General features: G+C 46.6%; 2 protein-coding genes across 8 annotated transcripts in view; one reads left to right on the forward strand and one right to left on the reverse strand.

Moving 5' to 3' along the window:
- The first annotated feature begins 2092 nt into the window (after positions 1–2092).
- Positions 2093–13875, forward strand: CCNB2 (cyclin B2). Of its 7 annotated transcripts, none has more exons than XM_081887769.1 (9): positions 2093–2337; positions 4522–4585; positions 5498–5626; positions 7236–7391; positions 8048–8206; positions 9202–9438; positions 10231–10371; positions 10789–10899; positions 11957–13875. In XM_081887769.1, the coding sequence occupies exons 3-9, from the start codon at positions 5498–5500 to the stop codon at positions 12077–12079; spliced, it is 1056 nt and encodes a 351-aa protein (XP_081743895.1). In that variant the 5' UTR covers positions 2093–2337; positions 4522–4585; the 3' UTR covers positions 12080–13875. The 7 variants fall into 7 exon arrangements, 3 of the variants coding, with proteins under 3 accessions (XP_081743895.1, XP_081743894.1, XP_081743896.1); XR_014162709.1 differs by lacking the exons at positions 2093–2337; positions 4522–4585 and adding an exon at positions 3456–3658 and having other exon boundaries at positions 11957–12149; positions 13332–13875; XR_014162710.1 differs by lacking the exons at positions 2093–2337; positions 4522–4585 and adding an exon at positions 3456–3658 and having other exon boundaries at positions 11957–12149; positions 13398–13875.
- A 4-nt stretch (positions 13876–13879) lies between these two features.
- Positions 13880–17724, reverse strand: part of MYO1E (myosin IE) — a 106262-nt gene continuing 102417 nt past the window's right edge. The window contains exons 27-28 of the mRNA XM_081887614.1: positions 15854–16023; positions 13880–15017 (exon numbers count right to left, since the gene is read on the reverse strand). Of these exons, the coding sequence (XP_081743740.1) occupies positions 14941–15017; positions 15854–16023 (247 nt within the window). The 3' untranslated portion in view covers positions 13880–14940. The remainder of the gene's footprint in view (positions 15018–15853; positions 16024–17724) is intronic.

Below are 17724 nucleotides of genomic sequence, written 5' to 3' on the forward strand. Positions count from 1 at the left end.
AAGTCTATTCCAGTGTCAAACAGCTCTTCATCCTAGAGGGATGTTGCAATCCTCACACTAAAATGATAGACATAAAAGATGAAAGGCTGACATTACTAACCTGTGAGGTCATAATGCGGGGTTGAGGGAGATCAGCTGAAGGTTTTGACTTTGGGGTGTAAGCCTGAAGGCAGGTCTGGCACATTTACCTTCAAGGACCCTTGCCTTTGTCTTCTAGGCTCCCTTACCTGCCACCACCAATATCCTGAGCACCCCTGTCTCCCATGGGTGGGTAAAGGAGCAGTAGAGAAGCTGGTTGCATTTCCTGGCATAGTATTGTCAAAAGTGGGCGTGCAGGAGCAGTTGTGTTTTGAAAGTTACAGCTAGGCATGCAGTAAGAGAATCAAAACACAGAGTAAACTAGCCTGGATCCATCACCATACATTTCAAAGTATAATCACTGAGCTGGAACATAACACTCAATAGTCTACATTGAATCCCTTTTTAAAAACTTGCTCAAAACTATTTTTTTGTATGCAATAAAAATAACAAGAGTGATAAAATTGTGTTTTGTTTTTGCCTTCTGTGAATATAATTCCTTTCTGTTTAAACAAATAATCTGACAAAAGATGTCAATCTTTACATGGGCTATTTAAGAATAAAAGCAGAACGGCTGCATGAAGGGAGTACTGTAGTTGAGGGTTTCAACTGTATCACAACTTTCTAAATTATTAGAATATCAGATGGTTTGAAACTGTTAGAAGCACAGCTTTTCCTAGCAGATGGCCTTACAAACCACTTTTCATTTTGTCAGGTAGCTGCACTTGAGAAGTTTCTAACTGCACCCAGAAATAAATTCAGTCATTAAGTAGACGTATCTCATTAGATGAATCTGTTTCATAACCCATTAAAAGTAATCCCACATTGGACTGGACGTTCATTCAGTATTTTGTATCCCGCTCTTCCTCTGGACCACAGCGCAGCAAACAGCAGTAAGAAGATAACCATATGTCAGAACAACGGAAAAATATCAGAAATAAACTGTAAAAAGTAACAGCAATTTTATCCATAGGACCACACCATACCCTAAAATAATTATTCATGGCCCAAATAGTAAAAGGTAAAGGTACCCCTGCCCGTACGGGCCAGTCTTGACAGACTCTGGGGTTGTGCGCCCATCTCACTTAAGAGGCCAGGGGCCAGCGCTGTCCAAAGACACTTCCGGGTCACGTGGCCAGCGTGACAAAACTGCATCTGGCGAGCCAGAGCTGCACACGGAAACGCCGTTTACCTTCCCGCTGGTAAGCGGTCCCTATTTATCTACTTGCACCCGGAGGTGCTTTCAAACTGCTAGGTTGGCAGGCGCTGGGACCGAGCAGCGGGAGCGCACCCCGCCGCAGGGATTCGAACCGCCGACCTTTCAATCGGCAAGTCCTAGGCGCTGAGGCTTTAACCCACAGCGCCACCTGCGTCCCTCATGGCCCAAATACCAGGTCACAAAACTATTTTTCTAAAATATTGCTACCATGGGGCAGACCAAGCATCACTTGCAAGAGAGTAAAAGAGGAACCCAGCAGGGCAATTCTCGTGGGTCATTCCAATGTGCATGAGGTTACTGTAAAGGGCCTGAGATGGGGTTGCAGGGCCTCTCCATCATTTGGAGAGACCAGCAACTGTGGGCTTCTCTCCTTTGAACCGTTTCCATTCCAGCTGATCGTTAGAAGAACTTTGTAGCAAATGCCCGGGTTTACTTTCCCCCTCCTCCCTCTCAGTCCCCGTTTCTTTTGTGTTTTGTCTTTGCGTCGCGAAAGCTGAAGACGGGGGCTGTCTCATTACTGATCTTTGTGAGCAGCCATTGCTTACTTTCCGCGCAAAGGAAACGGCAGGTTTCGAACCGACGACTTGCAAAAACTCCTAAAGATGAGCATCTTCCCAGGCAGGACTACAACTCCCATGTCGCCTTGCGCGCTTTTAGCGGCCCCTGAGAGAATGTGTCGCCTCTCGCCCTTCTCGAGCGTCGGAGCCCGCAGCTGAAGGCCGCAGTCGCCTTGGCAACACAGGCATAAGGGGCGGGCACAAGAGAGTGGCAGCCAATTGTGCGAGGCGGGCTCGACGCGAAGAGCCAATGGCGACGCCGCTAGGATCCCCTCAGAAGGGCGAGGCGGCGGCGGCGGCCTTGAAAAAGCGCGAGGCGCCGGCTGTGCTGGCCATGGCGGCGCAGCTACGAAGGGGTCTGTTGAGTCGTGGCCTGTGAAACTCCCCGCCACTGGCTTAGTGGCAACGTGTGACGAACCGGCTTTCCTCCTTCTTGGGCTTGTGCTCCACTCGTGCGCGGCTCCAGCTGCACGTGTGCATGAGGTCCGTGACGCGTATCTTGGTCCGAGGGTCGCTTGGGTGCTCCGAGACTGACCCGCCGCGGGGCTTCTTGTTGCCACCCCACGGCCAGGTTTGAGGTCCAGGGGGAAAGCTTCGTTGGGGTTTAAAGGGCGGAGCGAGGGGTGGTTCCGCCCCTGGGCCAAGAAGCCGCCCTTGACCTGACTGTCGTTTTTGTGCCTGCGGAACGCGCTGCCCCTTGAAGAGCTACCGGCGCTGGTCACGTATTGTTGTTGGGTGTAGAGAAATTTCCATTTGACAGACTTTCTCAGAAGGTCAAGTTTCCCTCCAGGACTGGCTCCACTTTCTCCGGGGCCACTAGTGGCATTTTCGTTGTAAACCCCTGGGGCCTTCTGTAATATCTAGCTGCTTATAAATGATTCCAAGGGGGTGAATATGGTGCTCTGCTGCAAAGTCTTTCTCAAAACAGAGGCATTAAAATTAGAGGACCCAGCATAGTCATGCTCATAAATTTAAGTGGGTTTACTCTGAGTAAAACGTGGTTTCCACTGTTCTCTCCTCCACCCCTCCTTCTTCTTTGGAGATCCCTCATAGCCAAGTAAGATTGTCTTCCATGAACACGGTTTTAACAGTGAGTCCATAAGTGACTGTGGAGGCCAGTTCTGGATCCACACATCCTTCCACAGGGGGAACATAGGTTTCTGGGCAAGAGTTGATCACAGTGAGGGTTTGCCTTCCTCTGAGCTTGTGTCTCCCTTTCATCCAGAGTTCTAGTCCATGACACTTTTGATAAAGGCTGTTCTCCAACTGAAGTGCTCACAGGCCAGTGTTTCTCAGTCACCTGTGCTTATTCTGCATTTTTAAAAGATTTGCCTTGAGAGCATCTTTAAGGTTCTTTTGTTGACTACCAGCATTACGCTTTCCATTTCTAAGTTCGGAATAGAGTAGTTGCTTTGGAAGGCAATAATCAGGCATCTGAACAACATGACTAGTCCAAAGAAGTTGATGTTGAAGAATCATTGCTTCAACACTGGTGATCTTTGCTTCTTCCAGTACACTGGCATTAGTACACCTGTTTTCCCAAGTGAAGTGTAATTTTTTTCAGACACCACTGACGAAATCTTTCAAGTAGTTGGAGTTGGCATTTTTAAGTGGTCCATGTTTCACAAGTGTACAGTAAAGTTGGTAGTGCAATAGCTTTGCAAACAAGCATTTTGCTTTCCCTGCAAATGTCCTGATTCTCATACACTCTGCACTTCAATTGGGAGAAAGCTGCACTCACAGAGCTCAGGCAATGCTGGATTTTGGCATCAGTGTCAGCCCTTGTGGAAAGATAACTGCCCAGGTAGGAAAAGTGATCAACACTTTCCAATGTTACAGCATTGAGTTGGATTTGCGGTGCTGCAGAGAGGTTATTTTGTACTTGTTGGTGCAGCACTTTGGTTTTTTGGATGCTGAGCCATAGGCCAAGCTTTTCGTAAGCTTCTGTGAAGATATTTAGGATGGCTAGGAGGTCATCCTCTGAGTGTGCACACACTACATTGTCATCATACTGAAGCTCTAAGGTGGAAGTTACGGTAACTTTACTCTTTGCTTTCAGCCTACTCAAATTAAAGAGCTTTCCATCTGTTTGATATATGATTTCTACTCTGGTGGGGAGTTTCCCTTTGACCAAGTGTAGGATCATGGCAATGAAAATAATGAATAGAGTTGGGGCGATAACACAACCCTGTTTAACATCTGATCCCACTATGAATGTTTCACTTTGAGAACCATTGTTATCTGAGATTGTTGCTGTCATAGTGTCATGCAGGAGCAGAACGATGTTCACAAATTTATCTGGGCATCCAATTTTCAGAAGGACTGTCCACAGGGCATTACGATTTACAGTGTCAAAGTCCTTAGTAAGGTCAATAAATGCCATATACAGGGGTTGGTTTTGCTCTCTGCATTTTTCTTGAAGCTGTCAAGCAGTGAAAATCATGTCCACTGTTCCCCTAGAAGGTCTAAAAACATTTTGGGATTTAGGAAGGGTAGCCTTGGATATTGTTAAGAGACGGTTTGCTAAGATCCTTGCAAGAATTTTGCTGGCTGCAGCTAATAAAAAGATACCTCGATAGTTTCTGCAATCTGTTCTGTTGTCTTTTTTTAAAGAGATTGATAATTTTGGCATCCCTAAAGTTTGCTGGGATCTCCTTTCTCTCCCAGATTTTTCTGATGAGCTTGTGAAGTTGTGTAAGTTCGATTCCACCCACTTTGAAGACTTCAGCAGGTATCCCATTAGGTCTTCTGGCTTTGTTGTTTTTCATTTGGTTAATAGCTGTACACAACTCTCTCAGATTTGGAGGTACTGCAAGCTCATCTTTAATTTGTTTTTGTGGGATTTGTGAGAGGATGGGGGAGTTGCGGTTAAGAAGATGCTGGTAACGTTCTTTCCAGTGCAGTGCAATAGCTTCTTTATCTTGTAGAAGTGTGGTAATGAGCATAGGGGGCATATGCCATGATTTATTGGCCCATAGATGATCTTTGACGCCTTCAAACTGTACAATTCTCTTATTCCATCCCAGGAGTGGATAAAACATAAGCTTTACTAGCTGGTACAGAATTCATTCCTATTGGCATCAAAACTCTAAGGCTACACATATATTCTTGGAAGTGTGTGGGAAATGACAATCAAAATCCATGTGTGTGCGTACAGTAATCCCACAATTTACACACATTTAACTTCAGTTTTGTGTGTGTGATACTTAAATACAGTAATAATATAAACAGGAGGAAAGGGGTGGGGTTCTGTGAAAAAATGACTTTGGCAATCTCACCCACCATTGAACCGAATGGGTTTTGACTATATGTGATTTTGGCTTTAGGTGTGGCCCCTGGAGCGTAACCGGCATGTAAACTGTGGGCTTATTCGTCATCCTGTCTGATGTCCCACCTTTTCTATGGCTGAACTTGCAGAAATCTTCACAGTATTTTGGTAGTGTTGCTTAAGCAATAAGACATGCAGTGCCTACAACTACATAATTTAGCTTGCAGAGTCTCGAGAGTGGATGACCTTGCAAAATGTTCTGGGCCTTTTTTAGAATCTAGTATGCTGGCCCACATAGTGGATAAGTCTTAATCAGTGGGTTCTGGGAGCGGGCACAGCCCCTTGAAGAAGTAATGCCTGGTCCTCACTTTCTAGATGCTAAACCATCTGAAGAAAGACATGACAGTAGATCATGGCAGGACCCGCAGCCTGTTAAATGGTCCACGGGGACCTTTGCAAGAAATCAGCAACAGGATGGTGACCCAAAGACCCAAAGGATTCAAGGTAACTTTAGCCCTTTAGCTGTGGGGGGCGTTGCCTCTTGCATTTCTGCCTTTGCCACGCCCCTGGGACATGTGCCAGCCCCGCCCCTGCCTGCTCTCCGCCCCCCCCCCCCCCGGTGCCAGAGCATGAAGTTCCGCCACTGGGTCAGACTGAGCCTCAACCAAAGGCCTGGTGGAACAGTTCCGTCTTGCAGGCCCTGCAGAAAGATGTCAAGTCCTGCAGGGCCCTGGTCTCTTGCGACAGAGCATTCTACCAGACTGGGGCCAGGGCCGAAAAGGCCCTGGCTCTGCTCGAGGCCAGTCTAATCTCCTTGAGGCCCGGGACCTCCAAGATGTTATTGCTTGCGGACCATAAGGTCCTCCGCGGGGCGTACTAGGAGAGGCAGTCCCGTAGTTATGAGGGTCCCAGGTCGTATAGGGCTTTAAAGGTTAAAACCAGCACCGTAAACCTGACCTTGTACTCAACTGGGAGCCAGTGCATATAGCACTGATTGGATGTGGTCCCATGGCGAAGACCACATATTGGTAGCGGACTGCTTTTATTTTGTTTTGTCTAGCGGGGAGTGGCTGGTGCTGCCTGGGGATTTAGAAGCCAAAAAAAAATCTCTTCCTGACTCTTTCCACCACAGCACCGGCTACCTCTCTAAATGTTCTCCCCTTTTCTGCTTCCTACCTCCACAAGTTGCAGTGTAGTTTACAGATGTTTAGTAAAGAGACCTGTTAATTCATTCATTCATTCATTGTCTTCAGTACAACAATTTCAGTGTCTGATACCCATTTTCCCATGTTCTCACGGCCAACTGTGCTCCTACAGTTCATCTAACTTGGCTCTCCCAACCCAATTAATAATTACTATTTTTTACAAGCATCTTTGGACCAAAGTGGAGGAGGACTAGCCGGCTCTACTGGTGCTGCTGGAATCTTCTTGGTCCTAGTTTAATCCTTCGACCTTTTCAGGCAGGTGTCTGGTGCTACAGGCGAATGGATCCAGTTGCTTTCTTCATCCCTAAAGTTTCAAGTACCTTGGTTTCACCAGCATTGCTTTGCAGGACAGGGGATGAAGAGGGCATGGGGGAGGCTTATTCTTCCTAAGTGAGATTCAAGTTATACCACTTCTCTTGGAATGTGGCTGTTGCAAGTGATATGCAAGTTTTTCTATCCCCATTTGGTGAAAGGCACATGTGAGTTCAGTCTCCTCTTGAGACGTGATGTTGACCTGTGTGCCCTTGAGCAAGTATAACCCACCTTGCCAGATTATTATTTGGAAGAAAGCAAAGGCCAGGTGCTTGGCAAATGGTGAGCGAGTGCAAGGGTGCAAGGGAGTGATCAGAACACCCTCTCCCATCCTCTCTTTCTGTAGTTTATTACAAGAGCATTGGTGGGCCTCCCAAATCTCCCATTTGGTGTTGTGGCTTCACTTCTGCTATCTCTTTTTCTTAGATGTTATTTATTAAACTTGCATCCTGCCTTTCTACCAAATGGTCACCAGGTGGTTAACAATATTAATACAAAAAGGGGCAGGGTGAAATATCAAGAAAATCAAACAAAGTACCAGTTAAAAATAATTTCAACTGGGGTGTGTCGGGGGTGTGTGTTGCTTCTTAAACTAGGATCCCAATTCATTCTCTATGGAAGTGGAATTGTGCCAAGCCTTTTCTGAGATGCTGCGGGGCAATATAGAAGATATTGATGCTGGTGACAGGGAGGACCCCCAGATGTGCAGTGACTACGTGAAGGATATCTACCAGTACCTGAGGCAACTGGAGGTATTTATGCCTGGCAGCGAAACATCCTCCTTCCCACTTGGTGTGTGGTGTTTGGGCTGCTGCTGTTGGATGGGGAATCCTGTCAGCTGTGATGACGTTTCTGAGGTACAGAACTCGTGGAAGCTTGTAGAAGCTAACAGAAATGTTCTAGCATTTTCCAGATTGTCTGGAAGATTTCCAAGGGAACAGACATGCAGCTGGAATGAGCTCGTGTTTCAAGGTCTGCCTATGAATGCAGCCCAACAGGATCTCATGTTATTCTTGCTTTCACTCTCTCTACTGTTCCTTCACTCTCTTTCTGAATTGATTTTTACTTGCTTAGTGTATATAGTACGTTTAAGTTTTTTACTGTTATATTTTGCTGCAACTGGATTGTAAAGAGATTGCCATTCCAGGGATCTGGTATTGAACTGTCAAGCTTATTTTTGCCTTAGTAAATTTTTACTAATGAATCTACTGCATCATGAGTTCTTCCTAGAACCACACACCTACTTGGAGCTGCTATTCTGCTAACAACTAAGCAGGCATGCCCCAGAGTCCTTGGGACCTGAACCCTGACAAATGCATTTTGGGTCTGACTCCCTTCTAGTTGCTCCCACCTTGCCAGCTATCTAAACATGGGACAAGCCTCTGAACTAGTTGACCCTCTCCAACAGGTCCAGCAGCGTGTCTTTCCCTTCTACCTTGATGGCACAGAGATCAATGGGCGGATGCGGGCCATTCTTGTTGACTGGCTGATCCAGCTCCATGCAAGGTTCCAACTTATGCAGGACACTCTCTACATGTGTGTGGCCATCATAGATCGCTTCTTGCAAGTAAGCTTGGCGTTTATAGCACATATGAAGCTTGAACGGTGGCACTGTGCATGAAACTCCTGTTTTGAGCTCTGAGATGCCGCTTTTGCTGGGTGGGGGCTTGGTGGATGGATGTGGGGTTCCTAGTTGCATAGACTGAGCTGTGGAGTAGCCTTCTGCAGTGTGGTGTTTTCCAGATGTTTTGGACCACAACTCCTATCAGGGCAAGGAAGGCATCATCACACTGGGGGTGGGAGATTGATATTGAAACAGTGGACACTGTCAACTAGGGAGGTTTAAGCATGGGCTTAATCTCTCATACTGGGATGTAAAAGCAGTAACTGGAATCTTCCCCATGCTTTGAATTAAGGTATACTGGGAATTTGTTGTTGGCACTCACTACATTCCAGTCAGCCAAACTTTGGTTCCCTTATGCTTATATCTCACCCCCACTTCCTACATGAGACCCATAGTGTCACGCGTGTGCATGACGACCCTCTAGGCACTCATCAGACTCAAACCAACTTAGCTTCAACTAGGTGGTGGACATACTCTGGAAGCATCCCCATTTTAAAACGTGAGGTGTTTGCTTCTCCAAAGTGCTCCTAGGAGTTGTATCTCTGGGAAGCTGTAGGTAGCAGAACATCCTCTGAGACCATGGTGCAGCTGATTTTGCAGAGGGCAGGGTGGCCTCTGTCTAGCTTGATTCCAAAACACCATCACACTTGAAACCCAAACTATTGCGTGTATCTGAAGAAGTGTGCTTGCACACGAAAGCTCATACCAAGAACTAACTTAGTTGGTCTTTAAGGTGCTACTAGAAGGAATTTTTTTTGTTTTGACTATGGCAGACCAACACGGCTACCTACCTGTATTGAGAACTATAAAGAAGGTCCTATTAAGTAACCTCTTTGTCAGTTCCTGAGAGCTGTTCCTGTGCAAAAGTGAGGAGCAAGGCAGTGTCTCAATATCTCAACATTTGTGTAATACAACCAGTATTGTGTGTGTCAAACTAGGCTCAGCCTGTCTCCCGCAAGGAACTCCAGTTGGTCGGTGTTACTGCAATGCTTCTGGCTGCAAAATATGAAGAGATCTATCCGCCAAGTATTTTGGATTTTGTCTACATGACCGACCGAGCATACACACCGACTCAGATCCGGGCAACGGAGCAGAAGATCCTTAAGGAGCTTAACTTTGCCTTAGGAAGACCGCTACCACTCCACTTCCTGAGGCGAATAGCCAAAGTTTCTGATGTAGGTCCATCTGCCAGTACCTTGAGCCTGGTTAGCCTGGTAATAGGATGTTGAGTATGGTTGAGGGGTGGGGGTGCTGACCAGCCTCTTCTGAAAGGAGTGTCCACTGTGTGTTGGAGTGAGCGGGAAGGAGGTCTGGGACCCAACCATGGCATCACTTGATTTAGGCACTACAGTATCTGGTAATGAGGGGAAGGGGCATGTGCAAGCCAAATAGAGTCTCCTGGTGCTGTGTGTAGATTCCAGAGGTGAATGCACTAATTTGTGCAAGCCCTCTGTTCCCATGAAAGCCATTTTTTGTTTCTGCTCTTGAAGTACACAAATGTGCAAGGGGCTGGAAAGGAACACGGGTTTAAGGCCTCTGGCAAGTGACTAAATGAGCATAGACAAAGCAGCTATTAAGGGAGAGGCTAGATGAAAGAAAAGGGACCACAGGATGAATAAGAGCTGACTGTACTTGTGCCTATGATGATCCAGGACTGAAGCATGGGTTCTTAGAGAAGGCAAGTGCACCTAGTCATGAAGCAAAGAGGGGCACAGCAGCTAGGAAGGGAGTTAAGAACTCTCCTTTGACTTAAGCCACCACCCCTGCCAACCTGGCATCCTCCAGATATTTTGGACCACAACTGATGGGAATTGTAGTCCAGAACCCTGGAGAGTATCAGGGTTGTGGCGGTTGCTCTAGATCTAGTTACAAGTTCCAGTAAAATCAAAGATACACGAGCTTCTCTGGGTAGGCATTAAAACTAGAGGCAGGCTGCATTCATGCAAGTGCTCTTCCTGTTTTGCCAGGCATCTGCTGAATCGTACCTGCTAGCAAAGTACCTGATGGAACTGACCCTTTTGGACTACAATATGGTGCATTATAATCCTTCAGAGGTTGCAGCTGCAGCAATTTGCCTGTCTCGGAAGGTCTTCTCAGAAGGCCAGTGGGTGAGTCTTGGTTGAGTGAAAGCTGTATGGAAGGGGGCAGAGACCACATCCTCCCCCCAAGTAACTGGACAACTGGACTAGAGGCCCCTGCGGAGAGTCTGTGAAGAGAATACCTGGCATTCCTTGCCTCTAGGCACTGACCCGGACCTTCTTAGCATGAGCAAGGTGCTGGCCACAGGTGCTTTCAGGCCCTACCAGCATCATAACCCAGTCAGAAAGCGATTTGCTTTAAGTCCTGCAAACCTACAGACAAGTTACTGACTCACAAATGTTTGAGCAAGTCTGCTTGTGAGGTCCACTGACAGCTCAAAAGGATTTGCCGGGTCCTGCCTAGCTACTATGGGTGGCCCTGGCAGGTGGGGGTTTACAGTGCTCTTGGGACAGGTTTTGACAGCCACCGCCGCCTCTCCCTTGTAGAACCCCAAGCTGTGCTATTATACTGGATATGAAGAGGAGAGTCTTACCCCTGTTATGGAGCACATGGCCAAGAATGTTGTCAGAGTCAACAGGAATCTAACAAAACACCTTGTAAGTATCTGCTCCTATTTTAGCAGCCTTGGCTGCTATTAGGCTTAATGTTCCTGTTATAGGCAACTACTGTGGGGCATGGGTGGGTGTGTTCACCCCAGGAAAGAGAACAGGGCAAGAGGGAGGGAGCCTGGAATGCAAACTGCCACTCTCTTAAAATAAGGCAAGTCCAGATGCTTTGAGATCTGGGTGCTGGCTCTATTTTCCTTTAATAGTGGGGGTTAGAAACCCTCTACCACTGCTGCCACCCCACCATCTGTGATCATGGGGGGGGGGACACCTGAAGTCCCAAGGAGCTGCTTTATATATTTAGACCAAATTAGCCCGCCTAGTTCATTACTTTCTACACTGACTGGCAAAAGCTTTTATGGCTTGAACCTGGTACTAAACCAGGTGCTCTAGCATTGAATTGTGCTCCTTACCCCAAAGGGGGAGGGGAGGAGACCACTTTGTCCACTTGCTTCTGGTGAGCGTGCTGACTGTTCTGCATGCTCACAAGAGGAATATAGAAAACAAGGGCAAAAAATTACACACACCATACTCCTGGGTATTGGTGTGCTTCCTTTGCTGGAAGCCCCTTTTAGCTTGAAACATCTGACACTCGAGCCTGTATAGTCTGAATGTTACTGTTCTTTCCTTTTCTGATTGCCTCTTTTCGATAACACAAGCAAGGAGCACTTGCATCAATATCTTACTGCACCAAGCTGTTGGCCTCCAGATGTTTTAGGCTAAAGCTCCAGTGAGCCCAAGCCAACACACCTGGAGCACACCAAGTTTGCAAAGGCTGCCTTTCTGGGTGCTCTTGTTTTGGGATGCTGGAATCAGATGAGCACAAACCTTTCCCCTTAGGCCAAAGAAAGTAGAGCAGCAGGGTGCCAGGAGACCTTGGTTTCTTTGCCATCAAAAATAAAAGTTGTTGAGAGAATTTGACATTCTCCTGCAAGTAGTCAAGTGTAAGTGATGAGTTTCTCAGGAAGAAAACCAGCAGCTTAATTCCTGCAGCAAGGTAAACATATTCTCTGCAACCTAACCTTCTCCCGCCTCACACCTCTGACAGGCTGTCAAGAACAAATATTCTAGCAGCAAATTCCTGAGGATCAGCACTATCCCTCAGCTGAACTCCAGCAGCATTAAAGACTTTGCAGCAGCTTTGCTGGGTGAAGCCAGGCAGCTGATGTGAGCACAGCCCAATCATTACATGGAAGAAAATATGCAGTTTTTGGATGTGGCCTTCTGGAGGTCTTTTTAAGGTGAATTCTTTAGAGTTGCTCTTAAACAAATATTCCATATTCTTGTACATAATAAAGATATTGTAAAATAAATAAATGTCCTTTTACAAAAACAAAAAGCAGGAGTCAAAAAGCAGGAGTCACCAAGGCAGAGCAACACTTTGCTAGTCTGGCAGTCTTGCAAGTCCATCCATTCTTTCTAGCTGTCGTCCTCACTGTGCTGCTTGGGCTTACCAGGGTAAGTGAAAGCCCAAGAGGGCCAGAAGGCAGCTTCCTTTCTTGTTTCTGCTCCACAGCATTTCAATGCCTTGAAAATGTTGCACATCTCCTTATGCGCAGGAGCTAGAAGCGGTCCCCTCACTGCAGTGTGTTTTCTTGGCCAACAATGATTTGCTGTTCTTGGCCAGACACTGATTAAGACTTCAGGGTGAAGCAACCTTCTGCTGCCCCCCCCCCCCAAAAAATGAAAATGATGCACTGAGCCAGAATGGCATTCACAGGCCAAGAGAAAATGTTTTTGGTCATTTCCAGCATTTTTTGGAACCAAATTTAAACATCTGGAATAAATCACACCTTGTTACAATTTGCCTTCTATACAGTTTAGGAGATCTAAAACTGACGGTGTTAAAATACCTGTAAGTTACTGCTGGTTTTTGTGTTTGTGCATCAGTAAGAATTCCACTGTACCTTACTAAAGGATAGTATTTGAAATATTTTGCTTCTTGAAAATGAGAAGCTCTGGGCAAAGCCTTAGCTTTGCTCTACCATTTACAAATAAGTTTAAGCAGCCTTACTGATGAGGCCGGAGGCTGGTTAACCATCATTTTCAGTCTTGTCAAACCCATGGCCTGAAATCCTGGTTTGCGGGGGGGGGGGGATTGTTCCATGTGTGTGCAGGTTTAGGTAAAATGGGACAATTAGAGTTTAACAAACCCTCATAAACAAGAAGGTGCCCAATCACTCCTAGTCCTACCACCCTTGGTGTCTGAATACAGCCTGAGCCTTGATTGTAGGGTGCTGTGGGAAGGGGGGGTTGCTGTTCTTTCTCTGTAAGCTTGTTGGTACCATCCTTAGTATTTCTGACTGTAGCATTTAAATCTTGTATTGTGGCAGAGTGTGTTGAATTTCTGGTGGTAGCAGCTACTTTTAAAAGTTTAGTGTTTCTGGAAGCCACTTGAAAACACTTCTGTCTTCTTGCTCCAGTGCTTTGCTGCAGCTAGATTTCAGATTACGTGCTTCTGAGCTCCATTCTTCTACTACATTTGACAGAGCAGAGGTCCTATGACACAGAACTTCCTGATGTTGCTTAGATTTGTTCTGGAGCAGAAGCAGCTAAATATGCATGAAAGCAGCATGAATGTTTTTATTCTCAAGGCATCTGTCATGGTGGAAGGGCCTAATGCTGTACAGAGAGAAGGGTGGCTGGAGCTGGCTCCATCTGCAGGCCCCTCAGGACAAGGGAAGGTTGGTGCAGAGTCTGGCAGGCTCTTGGCCACGGAGGATGGGCCAGCAGCCATAAGATGCAGAGCAAGCGGAACCTGCCACATCCTACCGACCACCTTGATGAGACATCCAGGGGTTGAATGTGTCTTGGTCCCCCTGTGTGCAGAGCAGATACTCTGCCACTAGGGCTGCGGTCCCTTTCTCGGAACACCTTTTATGCTTCAGCTGCAATGTGTACTGTTAACCAGTACTTCCCACTAACAAGAGCATAATTCCCACTTGCAATAAAAGCCCCCCACACTGCTGCAGTAATTCCTATGTTTTTATTGATGGTGGTTGAGAAGAGAATGGATAAATTAACATGCATTGGGTAAGCAACAGCTTTTGTGGCTGATGGGAAAGGCAGCTGGGCTTAATCAAGGTTTTGTAACACTGACTTTATCCTTAAAGAATAGTGCATAGGTAGAAGTACCCGGCCCCAAAATGCTAACTGAGCTACCTTTATCATTAAGTACAGTGGGTTACTGCTGTGTACATTCATACAGGTTGGCCTGTTAATTGATTTTTTAAAATGTATATTTCATAAGTTCTATTCATTAAATGCACAAAGCTTCCTTGGGAAGGTCCCGTCCCCCACCCAAACAGATGCATCAATAATAAAAACCAACATGGGCCAGCCACATTAACAAGTCAACATAAACGCAAACCATTTACAGCATACAAGGCTGCCTTTCTTTGGTCGCAGTGCCCTTGCAGAATCATTGTAGCTCCCAAGTAAACCTGGCCAAGCTTGCTGTGAGGCCTTTTAAAATACATGCTTGGGGGAAGAGAATGACAAAGAGTCCAAGAAGAAATAGAATCCTACTATTCTAAGGCAGGTAGCAGCATAACCTATTACTGTGATCCTCCGCAAAGTCATCAACAGAGGAAATGTGCATAATAATGCCATTATTTTGTTACATAATTTAGAAGAAAGTCACCAGAGCAACTAAAGGCACTTGTAAAAAGTGTGTATGTAACTCTTCCAAAGTCCTCACAGAGCACCTTGCTATTTTCAGGCATTTTTTAAAAAAAGAATGGAATTTAAACACACTCTTCTTCCTTCATGAGAAAAAAGCATTCAATAAAATAAATAATTCCTTGGTTTGGTATCGTGGGCAGCTGACACATCGGCTTTGGCTTTTTGGAGAGTAAACATGGGGACTTCCCCCTCTTCCATCTTTTGCCTTTCAGTTTCACTGATGAAGCAACTGCTGTCTATTATCAATGCTGCACAGAACTGTAGCTTTACAAGGAGACCACAGCAGCTGGAAAAGCACAACCGGCAGCACCTTTATGGTCGCAAGGGCCTCTTGAGGGGGCTGCAGGATTATACTTTGGTCACATAATTGTTTGGGAAGAGTCCTTTTTTCCCTCTTAACCTGCCTGTCCACCAGCCTGAGGGATCTGGAAAAGAAAGGGAGTGAGTTTAGAAGCAAATCTGTGGGTTGTCCCAACATACGCTTCTCCAAACTTCCCGCTGTGGAAACGTCTATGTCAGGAGTGATTTGGTTTAAAAGAAAACTAGGGGTGGGAGCAAAATGCTGCCATTAACCTTTGTGAAAATGAACTTATCAGATAAATAAAACAGGTGTTGCTAAACTATAATTCCCACCAGCTGCAGCAAGTATGACCAATGGTTAGGGATAATGGGAGTTGTAGTTCAGCAACATCTGGAGGGCCAAAGGTTCCCCACCCGTGCCACTGTGCATGTGAATGAGTCTTCCTGGTCTCTTCCCTTCTCCCACAGAGCCAAAGAAGATTTTAAAAGCTTTAGATTTTAGTTAAACCATTTCCCATGTAGTCCAACTGGGATTGTAGTTTAATATTAACTGGCTGGATACTAGGTCTGCTTCAAACCATGGTTTATGAAGTTGGCTATAAAACAGCCCCACAACTAACCATGGTTAAGGTTAAATCACATTTCCCTGTTTGGATGGTTAACCAAACTGCTTAACTAGAAGCAGAGGCACAATGCTTCCAGATGCTTCTCTGGAGCAGAGGTGGGGGGAGGGTCTTTCTAGAACAGGCATAGGCAAACTCGGCCCTCCAGATATTTTTGGGACTACAACTCCCATCATCCCTAGCTAACAGGACCAGTGGTCAGGGATGATGGGAGTTGTAGTCCCAAGTACCTGGAGGGCCGAGTATGCCTATGCCTGTTCTAGAAGATGGAAAGATGGAACATATTTTCAATATTCTCACCACTGGTCATAGAAAATGTAAAAACAAAGAGGTCTTACCTTCTTTGATGATATCAATAACATCATTGGCATTAAAGCTGAGTTCATCTGTGTCCTGAGCATCGTAGGCATACAGCGCCCTGCACTGGGGTACCTGAGGCTTTGGTTTCGGCTGTGGCTTGGGTCTGCCCCCTGCAGGTGGGGGCCGGTTTGTAGTCTGCCTGCGAACGCTGCAGACACACACAGGAAAGTCATTAGGCTTGGCAGCCACGATTCATTGCCACACCCGGACACTTAGAATAAGAAGCACCCAAGGGGTGAGAAAGAAGATTCTGGACCAGGCATAGGCAAACTCGGCCCTCCAGATGTTTTGGGACTACAACTCCCAACATCCCTAGCTAACAGGACAAGTGGTCAGGGATGATGAGAGTTATAGTCCCAAAACATCTGGAGGGCCGAGTTTGCCTATGCCTGTTCTGGTCTAAGAACTTTTGGTCTCATCTAATAGGACTCTTTGAACTCCACACCTTCTTATAAAAATATACAATCTACTAATTTCTTAAATGTGAACCCATGAATTAAAGGTGGAATGAGTGGATTCCCATCAGAAAGCATGCAGTCATTCTGAATAAACAGCAGGTGGCACTGCTGGCCACTGTACAAAGTTAACCCCATCACAGCACAAACAGCATTTCCTGCTGCCCTCCCAACAGATGGTTTCAAAACAGTATTTGTGCCTTCCACATCTGTAAATCAGATATGAGACACACTGATCATCTGAGCCAGGAAGAATAGCTGCAGGGACCTGCACCCCCTCTAATCACATTCATCTCCAACCTACTGAGTTCTGTACACTGAAATTATTTCCTTGCAAATGATTTTTTAAAAAAATCAAAGACAGAAAAATACACATGTATGAGAGAATGAGTCGTAGCTCCCAGACATAGCCCATGTTCACTTTGCGGGGAAAAGGATGGCAGGGAACATTGCTAGGAAATGTTAATATTTAGGAGTGAATCATAGCTCAGTGATAGGGAACATGCTATTCATACAGAAGGTCCCTGGTTCAATCTCTCACATTCCCAGGTGTAGCTGGCAAAGACCCCTCTCTGAAACCATCAAGAGTCATTGCCAAGTAATAATGCTCAATGTAGGTGCACCACTTGTTATGAAGGCAGCTTCCCATGTTCCATTTTGCAGTGAAATGAGATGAAGTTATCTACTCTAAGCCAGATTTCTCATACATCTTGAAACCTCTATACAGTGGTGCCCCGCTAGACGAATGCCTCGCAAGACGAAAAACCCGCAAGACGAAAGGGTTTTTCGGTTTTTGCGACGCTTCGCTAGACGATTTTCCCTATGGGCTTGCATCGCAAGACGAAAGCCCATAGGGAAATCTCGGGGACCTTTTTTTAAATGCTGGCGGTGGGGAGCAAAGCCTTCCCCCCCCTCCGGACTTCAGAAGAGGTCCAGGAAGGCCGGCGGGGGCGAAAGGCTTTGCTCCCCACCGCCAGCATTTTAAAAGCGGTCCGGGATAGCAGGGAAGCGCTTCCCGCTACCCCGGACGGCTTTTGAAGGCAGGCAGGGGGGGCAAAGACTTTTGCCCCCCGCCCGCCTTGGGAAGAGGTCCTGGACCTCTTCCGAAGGCGGGCGGGGGGCAAAAGTCTTTGCTCCCCCCTGCCTGCCTTTCCGGGAGAGCGGGAAGGCATTCCGCTCTCCCGGAAAGGCAGGCAGGGGGGAGCAAAGACTTTTGCCCCCCGCCCGCCTTCGGAAGAGGGCCAGGACCTCTTCCCAAGGCGGGCGGGGGGCAAAAGTCTTTGCCCCCCCTGCCTGCCTAACCGGGGGCTTTTAAATCGCCCCGGGACTGTCCGGGGCGATTTAAAAGCCCCCGGACGGCTTTTGAAGCCTCCCCCCCCGCCCGGCTTCAGGGC

The sequence above is a fragment of the Podarcis melisellensis genome, assembly GCF_964234715.1.
Source record: "Podarcis melisellensis genome assembly, chromosome: 14".
NCBI lineage: Eukaryota > Metazoa > Chordata > Lepidosauria > Squamata > Lacertidae > Podarcis > Podarcis melisellensis.